Source organism: Saccoglossus kowalevskii, chromosome 8 (assembly GCF_978046115.1).
Source record: "Saccoglossus kowalevskii chromosome 8, keSacKowa6.1, whole genome shotgun sequence".
NCBI classification, from domain to species: domain Eukaryota; kingdom Metazoa; phylum Hemichordata; class Enteropneusta; family Harrimaniidae; genus Saccoglossus; species Saccoglossus kowalevskii.
Window position 1 is genome coordinate 4,009,982 of NC_140648.1, and position 19,463 is coordinate 4,029,444.

Sequence of the window (19,463 nt, forward strand, 5' to 3'; positions counted from 1 at the left end):
CTTTCTGAGGGTCTGAGTGCTCCAATTTTTTTATGGCAGTAGCAGTGGGATAAGGGCTACAAATTTCATCAAAAAAAACTTTAGCGGTCACGTGACTAATTTTTTTCTAGAATTTTTTTAATTTTGTTTTGCATCTCATTTGCATAATTTTCGACTAATCAACTAACCCTGAATAACTTTGAAAGATCATATGACATAGTATTTAATTCCAAAATATGAAGTCCAGGCGATAAGCCGTTTTTTAGAAGAAGATTTTAGAATGTTTTTTTCATATTTTTTTGTTCTTTTATATGGTCACGTGACCTCATTTTGTAGACATAATTGCAATATCTCAAGCACTGTTACAGGTAGGAGTATGCGACCAATGCAATACTTAATACATAGAACAGGAGATGTGACAAACATATCAGATGACCATATATGGTCACGTGACTCATTAAATATGCATAAATGCAATATCTCAAGGATTCTAACAGGTAGGGAATACTTCCAGTGCAATATTGAAGTGATGGTACAAGAAATTTTACTAACAAACAAGATGACCATATATGGTCATGTGACCTCATTAAATATGCATAAATGTAATATATCAAGCACTGTTACAGATAGAAACATGCAACCTGTGCAAGATCGAAGCTATGAGACAAGAGATGTGACTAACTAATGTGATGACCGTATATGGTCATGTGACTTCTTTAAATATGCATAATTGAATTATCTCAAGCACTGTTACAGATAGAAACATGCAACCTGTGCAATATCGAAGCTATGAGACAAGAGATGTGACTAACTAATGTGATGACCATATATGGTCATGTAACTTCATGAAATATGCATAAATGTAATAACTCAAGCACTGTTACAGACATGAACATGCAACCTGTCCAAAATCGAAGCTATGGGACAAGAGATGTGAGTAACTAATGTGATGACCGTATATGATCATGTGACGTCATTAAAAATGCATAATTGTAATATCTCAAGCAGAATCACAGATAGAGACATGCAACCTATGCAATATCGAAGCTATGAGACAAGAGATGTGACTAACTAATGTGATGACCATATATGGTCATGTAACTTCATCAAATATGCATAAATGTAATAACTCAAGCACTGTTACAGATAGGAACATGCAACCAGTGCAATATTGAAGCTATTGCACAACAGAAGTGACTAACACATCATTTGACCATATATGGTCATGTGACCTTATCAAATATGCATGAATATAATAACTCAAGTACTGTTACAAACGGGAGCATGCAACCAGTGCAATATTGAAGGAATTGCGCAAGAGAGGTGACCAACATATCCGATGACCATATATGGTCATGTGACATCATTAAATATGCATGATTGTAAAACCTTAAGCACTGTTACAGACAGGAACATGTAACCTGTTAAGTATGAAGGCCATGCAATTCCTTTAATATATTCTTGTCAATGATGCTGATTTTGGAACACTGCTAATAAGTCACGGGGCTCGAAACCCGACATTGCTGCAACGCAGCTATATTTTGTATTGTAATTGCTTGGTGTACAACCTACTACCGGTAGTTACTGACAATATCAAACAGACGATTGTTACCAGGAATTCACAAATACAGCAACAATTAACCCTTTGAATGCCAAAGTCACAAAATAAACATGCACAATTTTTTGGATGTGTAAGCACTGGTAAATTAGGTTAATTTTGTCTAGGTTTAACTATGAAATTATCCAAAATAAATAAAAATTAACAAAATGCTGTACCCAAAATTTTGGTGGGAACAATAATGGCGTTGAAAGATACATAAGCTGATTTTTTCAAAATTTTAAATTCAGTTAAAAAAATAACTTGATGTTCAGAATATGCACTTAATGTAAACATTGACAAAAAAATAATATTTGTTCAACCAAAGATAGATATCTAACTAAGTTGATGATATTATGTGCATGATATTATTATAACAACAAAATAATTGACCTGATAAATTTATACCATGCTCACTCATTAGGTGACTTAACATGTTTTACATAAAATTAATTAACATTGCTTACATATGCAAATTAGTCATTATGCTGCTTCAACATTTTGATGTAGGAAATATTTTCCACCTGCATCATCATGTAGATAAAGTTAAAGCAATTAATTATTGTGACATTGTATCATACCTGTGATGGCATGAACCTGTCCTATCTCAATGAAATCAGCCATGTCAGGTATACCAACATCAAATGATGCCTGTAAACAATAACACAAACATAACATGTAATTTATAAGAATACATTAATCCAGCGATAATTCAGACATTGCATTTCACAAGCTTTCGTGGCACAATGCAGTCAGATGAAAAGTTTCATTCTTGACCAACTTTTTGACCACAGTTTCGCATAGAGAAAATTTCAAAATATGTGTTGATTTCATCTCAAAAACAAACTTAAATCAGATGTATTGGCAAACAATATGCACAAAATTAAATGAAATGTTTCACAAACTGTCTAATTCACTGAGAAACTTGGGCTCCTCACCAAACAAATTTGATGAAAATAAGGTTTCAAGATAATGTTTTTGATCATTGACTGAGAATTAGGCGAGGGTTCTCCGAACCCGCCTTCTCACATAGTTCATACCCACCATGTAGGCATTAATCAGCGATTTTGCCGGTGACGGAGAGATAGAATCTAGGTCAGGGGAAGCCCCATGACCTCAAGATTCTTTTACCCCTTATGTCACGAACCCACGTGACCGAGGCCACATGGCAACGCAATAGGTAGCCGTCCATCACTCTCGTTCCTTTCTATCCGCCTCGAGGACTTAGGCCAACGCGACGGAAAGAGTGGGGAGGTTGGGGGGGGGACCCGGAGTCTATGGTGGGTATGAACTATGTGAATAGGCGGGTTCGGAGAACCCTCGCCTAAATTCACTACGTTCAATTACTCACCATAGACTCCGGTCAGTCAAAATGACTATTTTGAACTGTAGGCAGAGTCAGACACCGATAGGTGGCGGGTTTTCCGAGCAAACAGATGAAAGTCTTTTCCCAGTCCAGGATGAAAACAAACTCAAAAAACCTAAGTTAAGACCCAAGAAGGGTGGTGTCTTACTTTGTCTGTACTGTCCCCGAAGCAAGAAACCAATGCTGCTGTGGTGACAGGGTTCGGTGCGCCCGAGAAAGCTAGACCCAAGCTGAATTTGGGGGTGATAAGCTTGAAGTAGGAGCGAAACAGTTTGCATGAGGGCGTAGGTCGAAAGAAGCGAAACCTGGGAGCTTCCAGGGAGTGCTAGTGGTACAGACAATCTGCCCGCAAGAATGCCGAGACTGACTTATCGCCTATGCGCAGGGGCCCCTGCAGTCGTACGGGCTGGGTTAGCAAACAAAGCCTGACCTGTTACGACGGGGCCTAACCTGAAGAGACCCTGCTCAATAGATTGGGTGTCTCTTAGGTAGTAGTTGATGAAGACGTTCTGCGTTCTCCAGAAGCCTGCCCTCAAAATGTGTTCGAGGGGGGCGCCTGACGCTAGCGCTAGTGAGTTAGCAATCGCACAGACCTCATGTGCTCGTACTTGGTGTCTCTGCAAGGTCTGTGTTGAGGAGGATACTGTATTATAGACCTCCAGTACAGTCGCAGTAATCCACCTGGAGATGGAAGTCGGGGAAGCCGGCTTATCTTGTTTGCCAGGGCCGTAACACAAAAACATGTGTTTGGTTCCCTGTCTGGAAAACCTGGTACTGTTCTCGTAGCAACTCAGCGCTCGGACCAGGCAGAGAAGCAATTCCTCCTGATCCTCCGGACCGACAATATTTGACAGCCGGGGGATGACGATCGGTTGAGGATCGTGCCCTGGGATTTGGTTCTTGGCGAGAAACCCGATACGTGTCTTTAGTACAACTTGATCGTTCATAAAGGCGGCACAACCGTCCGCAAAGGACAGCGCGCCTAGTTCTGACCGGCGCCTACCTGAGTCCAGGGCCTGTAGGAAGACTGTTTTCCACGTCAAAAACTTGAGTGGTGCTGAAAAGAGGGGCTCAAAGGGAGGTCTGCTTAGGGCTGATAAAACAACCGACAGGTCCCAATCGGGCAGTTCCCTTGAACGGGCCCTGGGCCTCTGATTATGGAAAGCAGTAAACAGTCTCCTAACAAGTCATTAAAAATGACACAGTCCCCGTAAGGTTCTCTTTGTGCTCGTCATATTAAAGTGGAGGGGTTGTCGCGAGCGTGTCCTTGAAACTTGAGTTCCAAGTGGCGTATACAACAGATTGTTTATTTACATCAAAACACTTGTTTCGTGTCATAGTAATATAGCCAAAATAAAAACAGCCGTTATTCAGCCATCTTTGATCTGATTATGAAACACACTGATATGTATGGTACATAAATTGTGGAAATATACCGGTAGTAGTAAGGCCAAAAAGTCAGATGGCTGTCAATCGGCCATCCTTGACCAGATTTTGAAACAAATTGTCATGGACATGCATCCTAACATGTATAAAGTACAAGTATGTGCCAAATTTGAATGAAAACTGACAGAGCACATCCAAGATACCGCATAAAAAAATAAAAACAAGATGCCTGCCAGTCGGCCATCTTTGATCCAATTTTTTAAAACTAGCGCCGAAGGCGCATATTAGTTTTTATGTTTATATAAGAGATTGCATACTTACCTTTGGTTAATGAAATTTTAATTTCATAAACAAATGGGATAATTGCCAATTATCATATAATACTGGTTAAATAAAATCGAAATAACAGTGGATAGCTCCCGTAGGGGGCGTCCTTCCCCTGTCATCTGATTTGCATACTTCCAGATCTTTTTGACCACGATATTGATTCGTAGCTATTTATCTGGGGTGGTTTTGGGTGGGAAGGTAAGTATGCAATCTCTTATATAAACATAAAAACTAATATGCGCCTTCGGCGCTAGTTTTAAAAGTTTATTACAGAGTATTGCATACTAACCCCTTTGGTTAATGAAATTTTAATTTCATAAACAAATGGGACAGATTACCAGAGAATATCTCTTGGCAGATAAATACTACCCCACCTGATTATGGAATTGAAGAAATTCCATCCCCCTAACTGTATAACTCCCGCTAACTGAATAATTCTTGCAGTTGCGGAAAGTTACATGCCCTATTGTTTCGTTACAACTTGGCCTGTCACTAGGTAGCCTAACGAGTGTAGGCCCTGTGACTCGGCCGCTAGGTCTTTCAGGTAATAAGAGAGAAAAGTGTTGCTAGTTTTCCAGGACCCGGCTGCTAGCACCTGGGCTAAAGAAGCTCCGCTAGCAAATGCCAGTGTATTACCTATGCCTCTTAAGTCATGCATCTTGGCAGTGACTTTGCCTGCCTCTGTGCTCAAATACTTATCACTATAAGCGTGGTAAACTGTCTCTTTTACCCATCTCGCTAACGTGAATTTCGACGCCGCTGAGCTTTGTTTACCTTTTTGGTAACAAACGAACATCGACCTTTGACCCCTTCTGACCCCGGAAGTACGTTTCTTATAATAAGCTAGCGCACGTACCGGACAAAGAATTCTGTCTTGTTTTTCATTGGAAATATTGCTCAGTGCCGGGATAACGATCGGAGTCGCCGTCTCGTGCAGTTTCTGATTTTTTCCTCTGAATTTTACTGATGTCATTAAAATCGCTTTATCTGGATAAAACACCGTAAAATTGTCTTCAAATGACAGAGCGTGTATTTCGCTAACTCGCCTCCCTGAAGCGAGTGCTAGTAGAAAAACAGTCTTTTTCGTCCAGTCCTGTAGTGACGCCAATTCCTTCGGTTCGTATGGGAATTGTCGTAGCGCTTCAAGGACTACTGACAAGCTCCATGCAGGCGCTTTGTACCTCTCAATGGGGCCCGCCTGTGTAATAAAGCCCTTGAACAGATCGGAGATTGTCGGGTCATCCGAAATGTTTTTGTCTAGGCTTAGTTTGAGTACAGAGTTGATCGCCGATTTATAGTTTTCTACTGTCCCCGGTTTCAACTTTTTTTCGTTGATCAAATAAGAAAAAAACTCCGCTACTTGGGGCAAAGAGGGATAGAGTGGATGTATATCCCCTGCAAGACACCAATTACGAAATTTTTCCCAGTGGTATTGATACAATCCATTTGAGGAATCCCTAAGCCCGGCCGTCGTTGTTTGCGACACTTGGCTTGAAAACCCTTGCGCAATTCTAAATTGCTGGATAGTTTCCACACGTGAAGTTGGTACAGCTCCGGGTTGGTTGGTGTATAACCGCCGGGTTGTGTCAACGTGATTTCTTGTGGCAGGCTTCTCGGATGGTCCGTTAGCAGAGACAGCAGTAACGGAAACCAAGTCTGAGACGGCCAGTTCGGTGCCACTAGAATCATGTGCGAGTTCTCCGATTGTTCCAGTTTTTGTAACGTTCGGTGGATCAATGGAAATGGTGGGAATGCGTAACTGAACATTCCGCCCCACTCCATCTGAAGTGCGTCCCACGTCAGTGACTGTTTGTCCGGATAACGCGTCACAAAAACGGGACGTTTTTTGTTTTCCGGTGTTGCAAACAGATCTACCTGGGGTTCCCCCCACATGTCGAACACTAGGTTTACTGCCGTCTGTGACAGCTCCCATTCTGTGTCGTCGTAGGGTTTCCCCCGGGATAGCGAGTCCGCTACACCGTTTTGGACTCCCGGTATATGTTTGCACATCAGCTCGACTTTGTTTTGTGCACACCACTTTAGCACTGCTACAGCATGGTCGTTTAACGACTGTGATTTCGTTCCCCCTTCCTTGTTGAGGTAAGCTACTACAGTCTGATTGTCGGATCTTATTAACACGGCCCGGTTTTTTTACCGCTTTTTTGAAGGATTGCAGGGAGAACTGCACCGCTAGCATTTCCAGTCGGTTTATGTGAAATTTCCTTTGTTTTTCGTTCCACTGACCGTGTGCAATCCCGTCCATGCAGTGCCCTCCCCAGCCCGTCATGGATGCATCCGTCACCAACGTTACTGTCGGTTTCGCCTTGTCCATGGGAATTCCCGCCGTGAGGTTCTTGAGGTTGCCCCACCACGGAAGTGATTCCAGAAAGGCCGGTGTGAACAGTACCGGTTTTTCGTATTTTATCCCGTCCTTTGATAGTCGCATTTTTAACTGTGCGTCTAACACTAGGCGTTGGATCGGTCTGGACTGTAGCGCCGCTCTCGGTACTAAGCCCCTCATCGAAGTTAACATCCCCACTAGTCGCATTACCTGGCGTAGTGTGGCTTGTTTTTGTTTTAGAAATGATTGTATCATTTTTTGTACATTGTCGATTCTGTGCTGGGCTGGTCGGATCATGCCTTTCTCCGCATCCAGTTCCATGCCCAGAAAGACTATTTTCTGCGTCGGTATTAATTCTGATTTTTCCATATTTATCAGAAAACCTAGCTTTAACAGTAGACTGACAGTCCGCTCGGTTGATTGACAAATCAGGTTCCGATTTTGACTTTTTATCAGCCAGTCGTCTAAGTAGGGGTTGACGTCTGCTGCGTTCTTGTGCAGTAACGCCACCACTGTGCGTAGAACTTTTGTAAACAGAAGTGGGGCTGACGTCAGGCCGAAAGGTAGGACGGTGTACTGATACGTTACACCGTTCACCACGAATCGTAACAAGCGCCTGCTTTCTGTGTGTATTGGTATGTGCAGGTAAGCGTCGGTCAAGTCGAGGGACGTCATCCAGTCCCCTTTTTGAATTGACGCTCTCACTAGTGCCGGAGTTAACATTTTGAACGTTTCTTTCTTCACAAATTTGTTCAACTCCTTTAAATCCAGCACCAGCCTATACCCACCGTTGGATTTCTTGACGGGAAATAACCTCGAGATGAAAGAATTTTTCGGGTTTTGTACCCGCTGAATTACCTTTTTTTCGAGTAGTATTTCCACGCTTTCTTTCAGTATTGTTGACTGAGTAGAGCCCGGTTTCCCCGAAATACATGTTCTTTTTTTGCATTTTGGTTCTTTTATCAACGGTATTCGATACCCGTGTGTTATTATCGATATCACATACGGATCGTTTATAGTTTCTTTCCACCGGGGAATACATTTCTGCAGACGCAGTGCCACCGGCGTCGAGGGACTCACCAACCCTCGGTCGCTTGTGGCGGTATACATTGACATCGCCGATTTCTCCATTTCCCCCTGGAGTGAATGCGGCGTTATATCCCCGTTTAACGTCCTTCCCCCCCTTTTTTTCCAACCTGGAGGGGAGTAGGGACTCTGCCTTACGGGTTTCTGTTTTTTCACCGGTCGATGCGTCATTCTCCCTAGGTCCACGCATTCGGCCGGTTGTTTGTTTATACGATCGCCCACCGACCTGAGGTGCGGCCGACCGTGTTTTTGTTGTGCACGATTGAGTTCCCGCCATCCTGGGCACTGAACAAAATCGCTTAATGCACGATGTTTTGCACGACTTGGTTCCCGCCGACCTGGGCACTGAACCGAATCGTTTAATGCAAGTGGTATATGTGTAAGGGGATCTGTGGTTTGATTTGTTTGACAAAAATACTCGGAGACTTGAGTAATATTTGACATGTTTAATCGCACCTTGTTTTGATACATTACCATATTTGCTGACGTATAGTCAGGAAGACTTTTTAGTGTTACCAGTCTGTTTCGAGAATTGTTTATTCTGTCGCTGCTGGTTTTCACTTTTTCCTTTTGCCTGATTCGGGTTTGCCTTTGCGTTTCCCTTGGGCTGACCCGTAGTAGCTTGGTTAACTGGCTTCGCCTTGGTCGCGATGCTCTGTTTGTTATTAGCGGCTTGCTTGGCTTTAAAGGCGCCTTCGATCATCACACGGTTAACTTTTGCCGCTGCTTTCTCATTCAACTTAGAATTCACAGCGCTGAGTTTTCCGTCGAATAATTTGGTCCCTCTGAAATCGATCGTCGCCAATTCGTTCTTGATTTCAGCGTTGGCGGCTGTCTTTAGCATAGCGGACCAAACTGCTGCACGGCGAGAGTGTTGAATAGTCGCTCGTAACTGGAGGTGACTCTGTATTATGTCAGCGTCGACGACGTTAGTCGCGACCAACAGCGGCTCTAATGTGCTAAACAGTTCATCCTTGGTGATGTTGCCTGTTTTGAATTTCGCTAACTGAATTTGTGTAGTAGTAGTGAAAAATTCTCTATGGCTTAATGCAAGAGAAGTGTCCCAAACGTTGTTTTCCAATCTACATAGCGTTGACTGGGACAGGCAATACGGGATGTAAACTTGTGGTTTGCCGAGTGGATGTTTCGTTATACTTCCTTCGGCGACCATTTCCCGGACGCATGGCTCCAGTTCTGGTGGTTGTATGCCGAGAGGTCGTTCGTGCAGGCTGGCGTCGGTACCGACCGGTGTTTTCCACTCATCAGTGGGCGGTATGACTTTTTGGTAGCGTCTGCTCCAATCGTCCCGGTTAGTCCCCAAGAAGTCGTCCTTGGTGGCTGTAGCGGTTTTCTCGGTAACTTCACGATCCCATTTGCCTCCTCCGATCACGCGTTGTGTTATAGCAGCGCCCTGTGTCAGTCGGGGGGAGACCATGGTAGCATTGCTGAAGTCGCAAAAGTGTCCTTTTTCGGCAGTGTAGACAAACCGATCGAGAAACGTGGGGCGTCCGCCATCGGTGGAATCGGTAGAGGTAAGATTTTCTTGACCATAACCGCACCTTTCGTGATAGCATCAGAGCGGATTTTGAATTCGGGGTCCTCCTTGTCGGTACCACTCGCTGTTGTGGTTTTCGACGAGCCGGCCTCCCCCGCGTTGCTTGTAGCATCTTCAGTAGAAAAAATCACGCCTGCCTCAGCCAGTGCGTCTTCAACATTTTCTCGCACCACTGTTGTGTAGGATTTTTTCTTTTCCGCCTGGAGAGCGCTGACACTCCATGCTTTTGGTGGTACCTCTTCGTCTACTGGGTTTTCCAAAACTTTAATTTTTCTGGTCAGTAGATCCACCTTGTTCTGTAAATGAGCTATAACACTTTGCTCATTGTCAGTCTCCTTTGGACGTTTTTGGCTGGGTTCGTCTGCCAATAGTTCGTCCTCAGCGTTGGTAGGTACCGATGAAACCGAAGACTCCTCCAAATGACGTTTTTTGGATTTCTTCTTTCCTGATTTTCCCGTTGACTTGCGTAGGCGGGAATCCCAGTTCCAAGTTTCTATCGGCCAGGCGAGGCAAACACCGCAGTTGATGTGCCCATTACATTTTCTGCCACATGGAATGCAAATACGGTGATCATCGTAAGTGAGCATCGATATATGGCACTCTTCACACTTTCGTCCGAAAGTGTTTGAATCCGAAGTGCTGGGATGAACGGTGTTCAACTCTCCGGTATCCATATTTTCCGCCATCTTGAAACTGAAGGCGGGCTTTTGAGTTTCGTTACTAAAACTACAATTTTTTACTCAAGGTGACTAAGTACGAAGTTCTTGACGTCCACAAGAGCTTCCTGACACACTAATAGTTCGGTGGCTGTGTTGATGGGTGGTAACAATGTATTTCCACCGCAAAAACAATGATATTTTGGCAAGCCCAAATTTCAACCGTGAATCAATCTCGTGGTTAAAAATGGAAGTATGCAAATCAGATGACAGGGGAAGGACGCCCCCTACGGGAGCTATCCACTGTTATTTCGATTTTATTTAACCAGTATTATATGATAATTGGCAATTATCCCATTTGTTTATGAAATTAAAATTTCATTAACCAAAGGGGTTAGTATGCAATACTCTGTAATAAACGTGAAATAAATCATCATGGACATGTATCCTAACATGTATAATCTATGTACCAAGTTTTAATGAAAACTGGCATAGCATGTCCAAAATACAACATTTTCAAAAAACAAGATGGCTGCCAGTCGGCCATTTTAAATCGAATCGCTAAACCACTGCATGTGCATATGTCCCGCATAAAGTACTAGGCACATGCAAAGAATGAACGGAATCGGTTCAAGGGATTCTGAGATATGACTCCGGACGGACGCACAGACGCACGGACACACGGACGGAGGAGACCGAATTATAAGTCCCCGTTTTCGGACTTCGTCTGAACGGGGACTAATAATGGGACAATCGGCTAAACTAAAAAATGGAGGCGCCTCGAAAGGGCGTCTGCCAGACCGTTTCTCACCCCTGGAAGGTGGTGTGTGGTTAGCTCCACATTGTATTCCAGGCACCAGAGGAGAATTTGCTCTGCTAGGACCGACAACGATGGGGAACGCGCCCCCCCCCCCTCCTTGTTGATGTAGGAGACCACTGCTGTGTTGTCTGTGCGAAGCAGGACTCTGTGGTCTCGAACTTCGGGTCAAAAGTGAGAAAGTGCTAGGTGCACTGCTTTCAGCTCGAGCCAGTTGATATGGTGGTCCCGAACCCATTGCGGGGGCCATATTCCTTGGGCTTGTTTGTCCAATAGATGCGCTCCCCAACCTTGGAGGGCGTCTGTTACCAGAGTCATGGTTGTGACAAGTGGGTCCAAGGGGACCCCCTGTCTGAGGTTGGTCAGTGACGACCACCAGGACAGGGTTTCCTTTACTTGGTCCGGGATCAATACCCGTCTGTTTAGTTCCCGTAGGTGAGCTCGGTATTCCAATAACAAGCGTTGGACCAGGCGGCTGCGTAGTGCGGGGTGGGGAACTACCCTTCGAACGGAGGTCATCATTCCGATGAGCCACATTAGTTCTCGGAGAGACACTGAAGGTACGCTGACTAGGCGTTCTGCTCGGTTGCTTAGCACTAGGCAACACGCTTGAGATGGGGGAACCAGGCCTACTTCGGTGTCGAACTCCATGCCCAGAAACACCAACTGTTGCGTCGGGTCGGGATGGGACTTTTTGTGATTTACTAAAAAGCCCAACCGGTGAAGTAAATCCTGTGTAAGCCTTACATGTCTGGCTAATAATCCCTTGTCAGGGTTGAGTATCAACCAGTCGTCTAGGTACGGATTGATGTGTACCGACATTTGGTGAAGCAGCAGCACTACCTGATTCATCACTCTGGTGAATACGTAGGGCGCTGTGGATAACCCGAAGGGAAGCACCCGAAATTCGAATACTTGGCCCAGATGAGCGAACTCGCTGGGTGCATCGGTATGTGCAGGTAAACGTCGCATAAGTCTAAAGAGGCTAGCCAGTCGAGCCGGTGGATGGAGAGTAGGACACTGGATGGTGTCTCCATGCGGAACCGATCGAGAAGCACATACTGGTTTAGTCTTGTTAGGTCCAGAACCGGACGCTAGCCGCCTGTAGATTTTGGTATTACGAATACATTTGAGTAGAAGCCCGGACTCAGTGCCGGCTGAACTATTCTGTGTATGGCGCCCTTTCTTAGCAAACTGTCTACTTCCTGTCTGATTGCTTCCGCCTTGCGGGGATCCCCTGGCAGTGCCCCCAACGGGGGGACACTGACAGGGGCGGAGGAGATGTCAGTGGTATTCTGTAACCGCGTGTGATCACCTGGAGCGTCCAGGGGTCGGTTACCCGCTGCCTCCAAGCCGGAATGCACCGGCGCAATCTGCGTGCGACAGGGATCTGTGGCCATGGGTTCGGCGATTGCAAGAGGGGGGGTTGTTCCTCCTCTACCGTGAGGTGAGCCTCCCCGTAGATCACTGGGGTTACTAAGCTGTAGCCTGATCTCTTGCCGAACGCAGGCCCATCCCCCGTCGCAGAGATAAGCGTCAAACATGCTTACCCCGCTGCCGGGGATGATGACCACCCAAGAAGGAGGAGGAGCCACCACCTGGTCCTCACTTTCCTGGGAGTGCGCCGCTACCCTTCCCTCCCGCGGATGGGTACGAGCACTTGCCTCCTGGCTGACTCTGTTTAGCGGAGCTAGTCCTAGGGCGTTGTGCTTTCTGTGCTTGGGGCGCCCTCCGTTTACCCTTGGCAGCGGCCAACTGGCTATTGGATTCGACTTGGACCATTTGGTTTGTTACACCCCGAAGCTCTGCGACTGCCCCTGCTATCTCCCCATCAAAGAGGGTGGAGGATCTCCAGTCTGCGTAACTGAGGCGGTGGCGTACCCCCTGACTCAGTTCACCGGCGAAAACACACGCGTCTAAAACCGCGTCTCGCTGCACAGTAGTAGCCCCGGCCAAGAGAGCCATATGACACTGGAGGATATCGCACATAGCCGTACGGTGGCCTACCATTAACTGTGTCGCTTGCTCTAGAAGGCGAGTGCGTTCTGCATCTGAGGTCTCAGAGTCCTGGGCGCGCACAAGAATGCGCTCCAGTGTGGCGCCCACAAATTCAAGGAAATTGATGAGTCGCAACTCCGCTCTCAGGGCATGTTGGATAGTCTCAGAAAGGGTCGATGAGAATGTCCATGGAACGCGGCCATCCCCCTTCACCCGGCTGGCAAAACAGAAGTTTGTGGTATCGGGGTCCGGTCGGGGACTTCTGGTTTCGTCCCACGAATTGGGACAAAGTATGTTCTAACCCGAACGCCTTGTCCCAAAAACGGAGTCCTGGCTACCAGCGTCCCCGTTGGTGTTGTGTGTCTGAGGTTCCCGTGGAGACCTGCTGCCACTAGCCTGTGTGTGTGTGTGTGTGTGTGTGTGTGTGTGTGTGTGCGTGTGTGTGTGTGTGTGCGTGTGTGCGTGCGTGTGTGCGTGCGTGCGTGTGTGCGTGTGTCCACGGCTGGGAACAGTGCTTTCTGTGTTTCTTCCTACTTGCCGGCTGAGAGGCCGCAGTGGAGACAGCTCGCTCCGCCTGCAAATGATCTACTCTGCCTGCCAAGGACGCAATTTTCCCTGACAGTCCTTCGACCAATGCCCTCATTTCAGCGGCAAAACCGGCGCCGTGCAATGATGGGTCCACAACGGGACCCAGCGCGGGCCCCATAGGAGGAAAGACCTCCAGGGGCACAGCCTCGCTTTTGCCGGTAAAGTTGGGAAACCCACTGCCTGAAAAAACAGACTGTGTAGATGCCCTCCAATCAGCGGGGGAGACCAAACAAAATCGGCACCCCCACTATCGGGCCCTTTGCTTGGTATCCCGGTATGAGAACCGGTAACCGAGCGCAAGGACTTGTCATTCATGCCAACGCACAACTCACTTGTACCCATGCCGGTAGCACTTGCCGTGCGACCTTTTTGCGAACGAGCGACGCGGTCAGTCTCGGCTATTTTGACATGCTGCTGGAACGATTCCCAGGCTTCTGAACCCCAGTGATTACACAAATTCTCTGGGCAGACACCCGAACCCCGAACGCATGTGAAACAACGATAACACTTTGAATGCACGTTCCATTCCTGCAATAGCTGCGTACACTGAGTACAAATCTTCCTCATAAACTGAGGAGACAATACCGACGGTGAGCCTCTGGCGTCGCCAGTGCATCTGTCCATTTCTAAATACATTAAAAATAAAAGACGACGTGCATGAGGGAAAAGAATTACAGTTGTAAAAAGTGCCGCCATGAAATCAACATGTGACTACGTAGTGGCGCCGGGTTTGATTTCTTTGTTGTGGAAAAGCATAACACACAAAGGGGAAAACGACACAAGGGTAAAAAGACAAGAAAAACTTATCCTACCAGCTAGAATGTCGGATGCCGCAGCTGCGGCGACGACCCACGCTAGAAACCCAGACAGGAAAAAGCAACAAAGCCAGGCAGAGCCGCTCAGAGAGAATTGAAGAGTGATGGACGGCTACCTATGACGTTGCCATGTGGCCTCGGTCATGTGGGTTCGTGACGTAAGGGGTAAAAAAATCTTGAGGTCATGGGGCTTCCCCTGACCTAGATTCTATCTCTCCGTCACCGGCAGAATCGCTGATTAATGCCTACAGTTCAAAATAGTCATTTTGACTGACCGGAGTCTATGGTGGGTAATTGAACGTAGTGAATTAATCTCATACATGTAAAAACATTGAAATGCAACTAGCCATACCCTAAGTTTTTTCACTTTTGATGATGCACCAGCAATTCTAAATAAACCTTCTTCTTCCACACCCATCTGTAGAATAGCTTCACAGCAGGCTTCAATGGGGAATGCTATTTCTCTTTCTGCCACTCGTAGGTGGTCCACCAATTCTGTGCCAAACACTTTCTGCTGGGGGTTTTCCAAGAGCAATGCTCTCATGGCAGGTATCAATTGGTCAAGGTTGGCTGCAGCATTCTTGTGATACTTTGCCTGTTCTTCTACAAACTAAGTAAAGAAACCAATAACAGTTAAAAATGTGCTGGCCATGGAATTTTTTTCAGTTTTTGTCAGAATGTTTGAGAAAAAAATTTATTTTCAATTTTCACAAAAATCTAAATAAAGGCACGAGATTAGAATGAATAATAATAATGTAAGCATGTGTCACATATTGAATATAGAGTACAAATTAACTAGAAATTTTGTTTGTTCGCCTAATAGAGGACAGCTGTAGAAGACAGAAAATAGATTGGAAGCAGGTACTCTCCGAAAACAACAGAACAATGATACATGTACTACTTTGTCTATACTTAACTAATTACTTTTAATTTCTACTTTGATAAATAAAAGTAAGAAAAACTTGGAATTTTTTAATGTGAATAGAAATCGTAATGAAGTCAGTAGTTTGAGTAACCTGTATATAAAGTAATTTTGCACAAAAACATAACATAACATTGCACAAAAAAGAATAAATCATGATATCCTTATTGTTCTTCACACAATAAGATACATTCTACTGAGGGTATTGATCTAATACTTAATAATTTATAACTGAATTACACATTTAGGGACAAGACAACAATATTTATATTTTTGATAATCACATATATTACTTAATATTGTGTGATTCACAGTTTTTTGTCAGAATTTTTGTGAAAAATAAAAACAAACACACAATTTTAAGGATAACAAATGAAAATTGTGCACCCACAGTAATTTTGGAATACAGATTTTTTCAGTGCAAGATTTATAGATGCTTGTTGTCCTGAGCCACTAAAGTGAGGTGCTTTGGATTAATATACAGCACAAATTTATTCATCAAAAACTTTTTTCTTTCTATGCAGGATTTTTTTGAAAATTTTGAAGAGGTGGAGAAATTACAGATAGTGGAAGATGATTTCTCCATCAAAAATATGTGTGCAAAAGACTTACTTCCACTAACTTTTCTGAATATTCACTTTCTCTTGCTAGCAATGCCAACAGGTCAGTTACATAGGAATCCTGTGGGTAAGAAAGAAGTCATCAACCCTTCATGCTGTATGTATCAGTAGATTGCTGGCAGGTGTCATCAAAAACTGTGTTTGATCCAATAGAGGAGCATGTGAGGAATAATGTTTGTTTGGGTTGTGTTTTTCAAGTACATCAATCATGTGTACACATGTTTATTTATAAATAAGTATGGCCACACCGACTTAATTTTATGGATGACATCACCAATGACGAGTCTCCACAAATTGGTTTTCTGTCCAGAACTTGCCGACTCGTATTGTCGCAAAGTGCCGGCTTGTCGTAAAACTCGTTTTGGACTTTCTCAAAACGTGCCAATTTTGTCGTAAATGATCTTCTGCACATGCGTATTGCGTTGCCGGGAATTCCAACATGGCGACCACGCCACCAAAATACGCGAGCATAAAAGTTCAGAGGAAAATCGGAGGGAATTGTTGTAGACTGGTACGCAATTGACGTCGGCCAGGGAGATGTGACGTTTACACAGAGTGGCTGTCCCGCGTTTCTTCTGCAATGATGAGAAAAATGGGAGAGGAGTGGAGGTGTATGGTGGCCTAAAAGTCAGTCAGGCGACAAGTCAGTTCGGTTGCTTTGTCCGCATTGAAGCCGACAAAACTGCAACAAAAGCAGAGAAAGCTCCTCGGCCGAAGTCCGCTTTTGAGATGAAGGAAAGTTTCTTATTTTTTTTTCATTTTCTGATTTGGATAATTTGCTTGAACACACAGTCAGTAATATTTTGATCAGATGACAAATTTTCATCAAGATACATGTACATAATTTTCTGCATCCAAATTTTTGTTGGTGTTTTTTTTTTCAATATCGAGCCTCTTATAATTTGTTATAGTTTTGCTTCATTTAATATTTATTTATTTCTTGTTGTTTTTATGATAATTACGTAATTTTTATACCAGCTCCGTATTCCTGTGGTTTTTGCAGCATTATTTTTTTTTGGCAGTTTTTTTTTTTTTCGCCCTCTCGCATTAGATTTGGGGTCTCCAGAGGATGTCATCCATAAAATTAAATCAGTGTGGCCTATGTCAGATTACATCATTAAACAAAACGATTTATGTATATATGCCATCCTGTATTGTTCTTCATGCCAAATCAATATGAGTGCAAATATTTTTTTTTAAATTTACAGTTAATTTTAATATTCAAACCCACACACCTAAAACTAGTACAGCTTTGGAGAAGAAATAAAAGCATCCTTGCAAAAAAGTTTTCAAAATAGACAGAATTGCATATATAACCCTGCCTTGTTACAAATTCTAATAGTGGTGTGAAACCTATATGTACCCACTCAGCTAGAACCAAATAACTGGCATCCATTGATCAAACAAGCAAAAGAAATAAAACATTTTGATCATAAATTTTTTGAGTGAATAACTAAAACATCAAAACTACACCTAACTACAATAGGTGTTACAAACACAGTTCATGACAAGTTCATATTTTAATCACAATGTCACACAACATTTGACCTTTTAAACATCAAATACAGTACACATATTTTACAAACACCAGCTGTTTGGGCTTGTATAGCAATTACCTACAATAATGCTGCTTTCAACTCTGTTATTGTTATTACCCTATATTTCACAGTCTGAATTGGAGACAACATCATTAATATGAACTGATATACAAGATGTATATATACCATATTAAATTTACTGAATACGAAGAAATTAAAACAAAAGTTATTAATTAATTGTCACTAAAACTTTACTATATTTGATGAGTATTCTAATATGATTACAGAAAAAGTGGGTGTGGGTACTATGCAATATATATTTATTATTCAATGGATTTGCTAAATTTCATTCAAATGAATGTGTAAAATTATAATATATATTATTTGCACCCTCAAACTGTGGATTTAAAACAGAGTATGTCGGCTCAAGATATCCAGTGTTAGTTATTTTTTCTTGTACCTCTTGGTTAGTCATAACAGCAATCGCTTGGTCATGATATTGTGCTAACTTCTGTGCTACCTTCCAGCTGATTTCAATTAAGACTATAAATCTCTTATACATACATGTGCATTAACATACATTCACAAGAGACAAATTTTCACAAATTCAGTGAGTCAGTGACTTTTGTAACATTTTTTCTTCAGGAATGCCATAAAATCCTCAACATTTTAAAGTACCGGATACCCAACCATAGATGATTGAAACAAAAATTGTAACAAAAAAATACAATTTCATGAACACTATGTAATAGAAACCATCAATTGCATTGTATACTAGATCATTAAAGAATTACTATTTTGACAATAGAAACATCGCTGTCATCGTATGCGCTACTAATGAAGCAAATATCTAATAATACACATCTTGCTCTACATGTGGTCCCCACCATAAATCATTCTGAGTCAAATGCTGAAACTGAAATAGTGCTGAGTAAGTAATATGATTACAGACTTTTATAGAATGTGACTATTAAACTTACTCTAGCGGATGCCATTTTACTGCTAGCCTCTTCCATCTCTTCTTTAAGCTGATCTATTTTAGCCACATGTTCTGGCAAATTACTTCTCCCAGCGGTTGTAGCTCTTACTGCAGATAAGTGTCTGAAAACAAAGTCATCATCTATGGTAAGAGTCACAGCATCAATACATTTATTAAGATTTGAATAAATGTAAATCTCCTTGTACCAAGTCTAAGATCTCGGATTGTGATATGATAACACCAGCAATTATTAACTATAAAGTCAATCTGCAGTAACCCTGATCAGACATTTGGTGACCAAATTAATACCATAATGGCTCCTTGTATTTTACATGAATGACCTGTGGGTGTTTGCATGGTCAGTATACATGATATTTTGATGATCCAGAATACAATAAATATAGTTTTTGGTTTTGCTTTCACTAGAGAAATGTAAACAACAAGTTATTGTTAATGACATAGTCCCATTGGAATTAGTTATTCATGCCAAAAATAAAGTAATATGCACCAAAAGCATAGTTAATAATTTAGAGTGAATAATTGGCTGATCTAGTATCAACAGAAATTAGATGCATTAAATGACTCTTCCGAAATTGTAATATATTGTCAGAAATTAAATAGGGTATGCTATTCATGCATTTTTTTTTATCCTACCTGAATTTCATTTGTCCAGGCTCATGTACAGAGATACACATCAAATCATCATAGACATGACATGTATCTCAACATGTATAATGTTTGTATCAAATTTGAAAACAGACAAATCCTGTCCAAGAAACCACATTTTCAAAAAAAAAAAAAAAAAGATGAATGCCAGTCTTTGATCCGATTATGGAACAAACTGACATGGACATGTATTCCTATATGTATGATGTATGTGCCAAATATGAAAA

At 43.0% G+C, this 19,463-nt stretch overlaps 1 protein-coding gene across 2 annotated transcripts in view; it reads right to left on the reverse strand.

The window, feature by feature from the left end:
* Positions 1–19,463, reverse strand: part of LOC100377506 (rho GTPase-activating protein 44-like) — a 37,529-nt gene that overhangs the window by 8,714 nt on the left and 9,352 nt on the right. For both annotated transcript variants that reach the window (XM_085502038.1, XM_085502039.1), the window contains exons 7-10: positions 18,572–18,692; positions 16,046–16,114; positions 14,864–15,121; positions 2,158–2,227 (exon numbers count right to left, since the gene is read on the reverse strand). In XM_085502038.1, the coding sequence (XP_085358164.1) occupies positions 2,158–2,227; positions 14,864–15,121; positions 16,046–16,114; positions 18,572–18,692 (518 nt within the window). The remainder of the gene's footprint in view (positions 1–2,157; positions 2,228–14,863; positions 15,122–16,045; positions 16,115–18,571; positions 18,693–19,463) is intronic.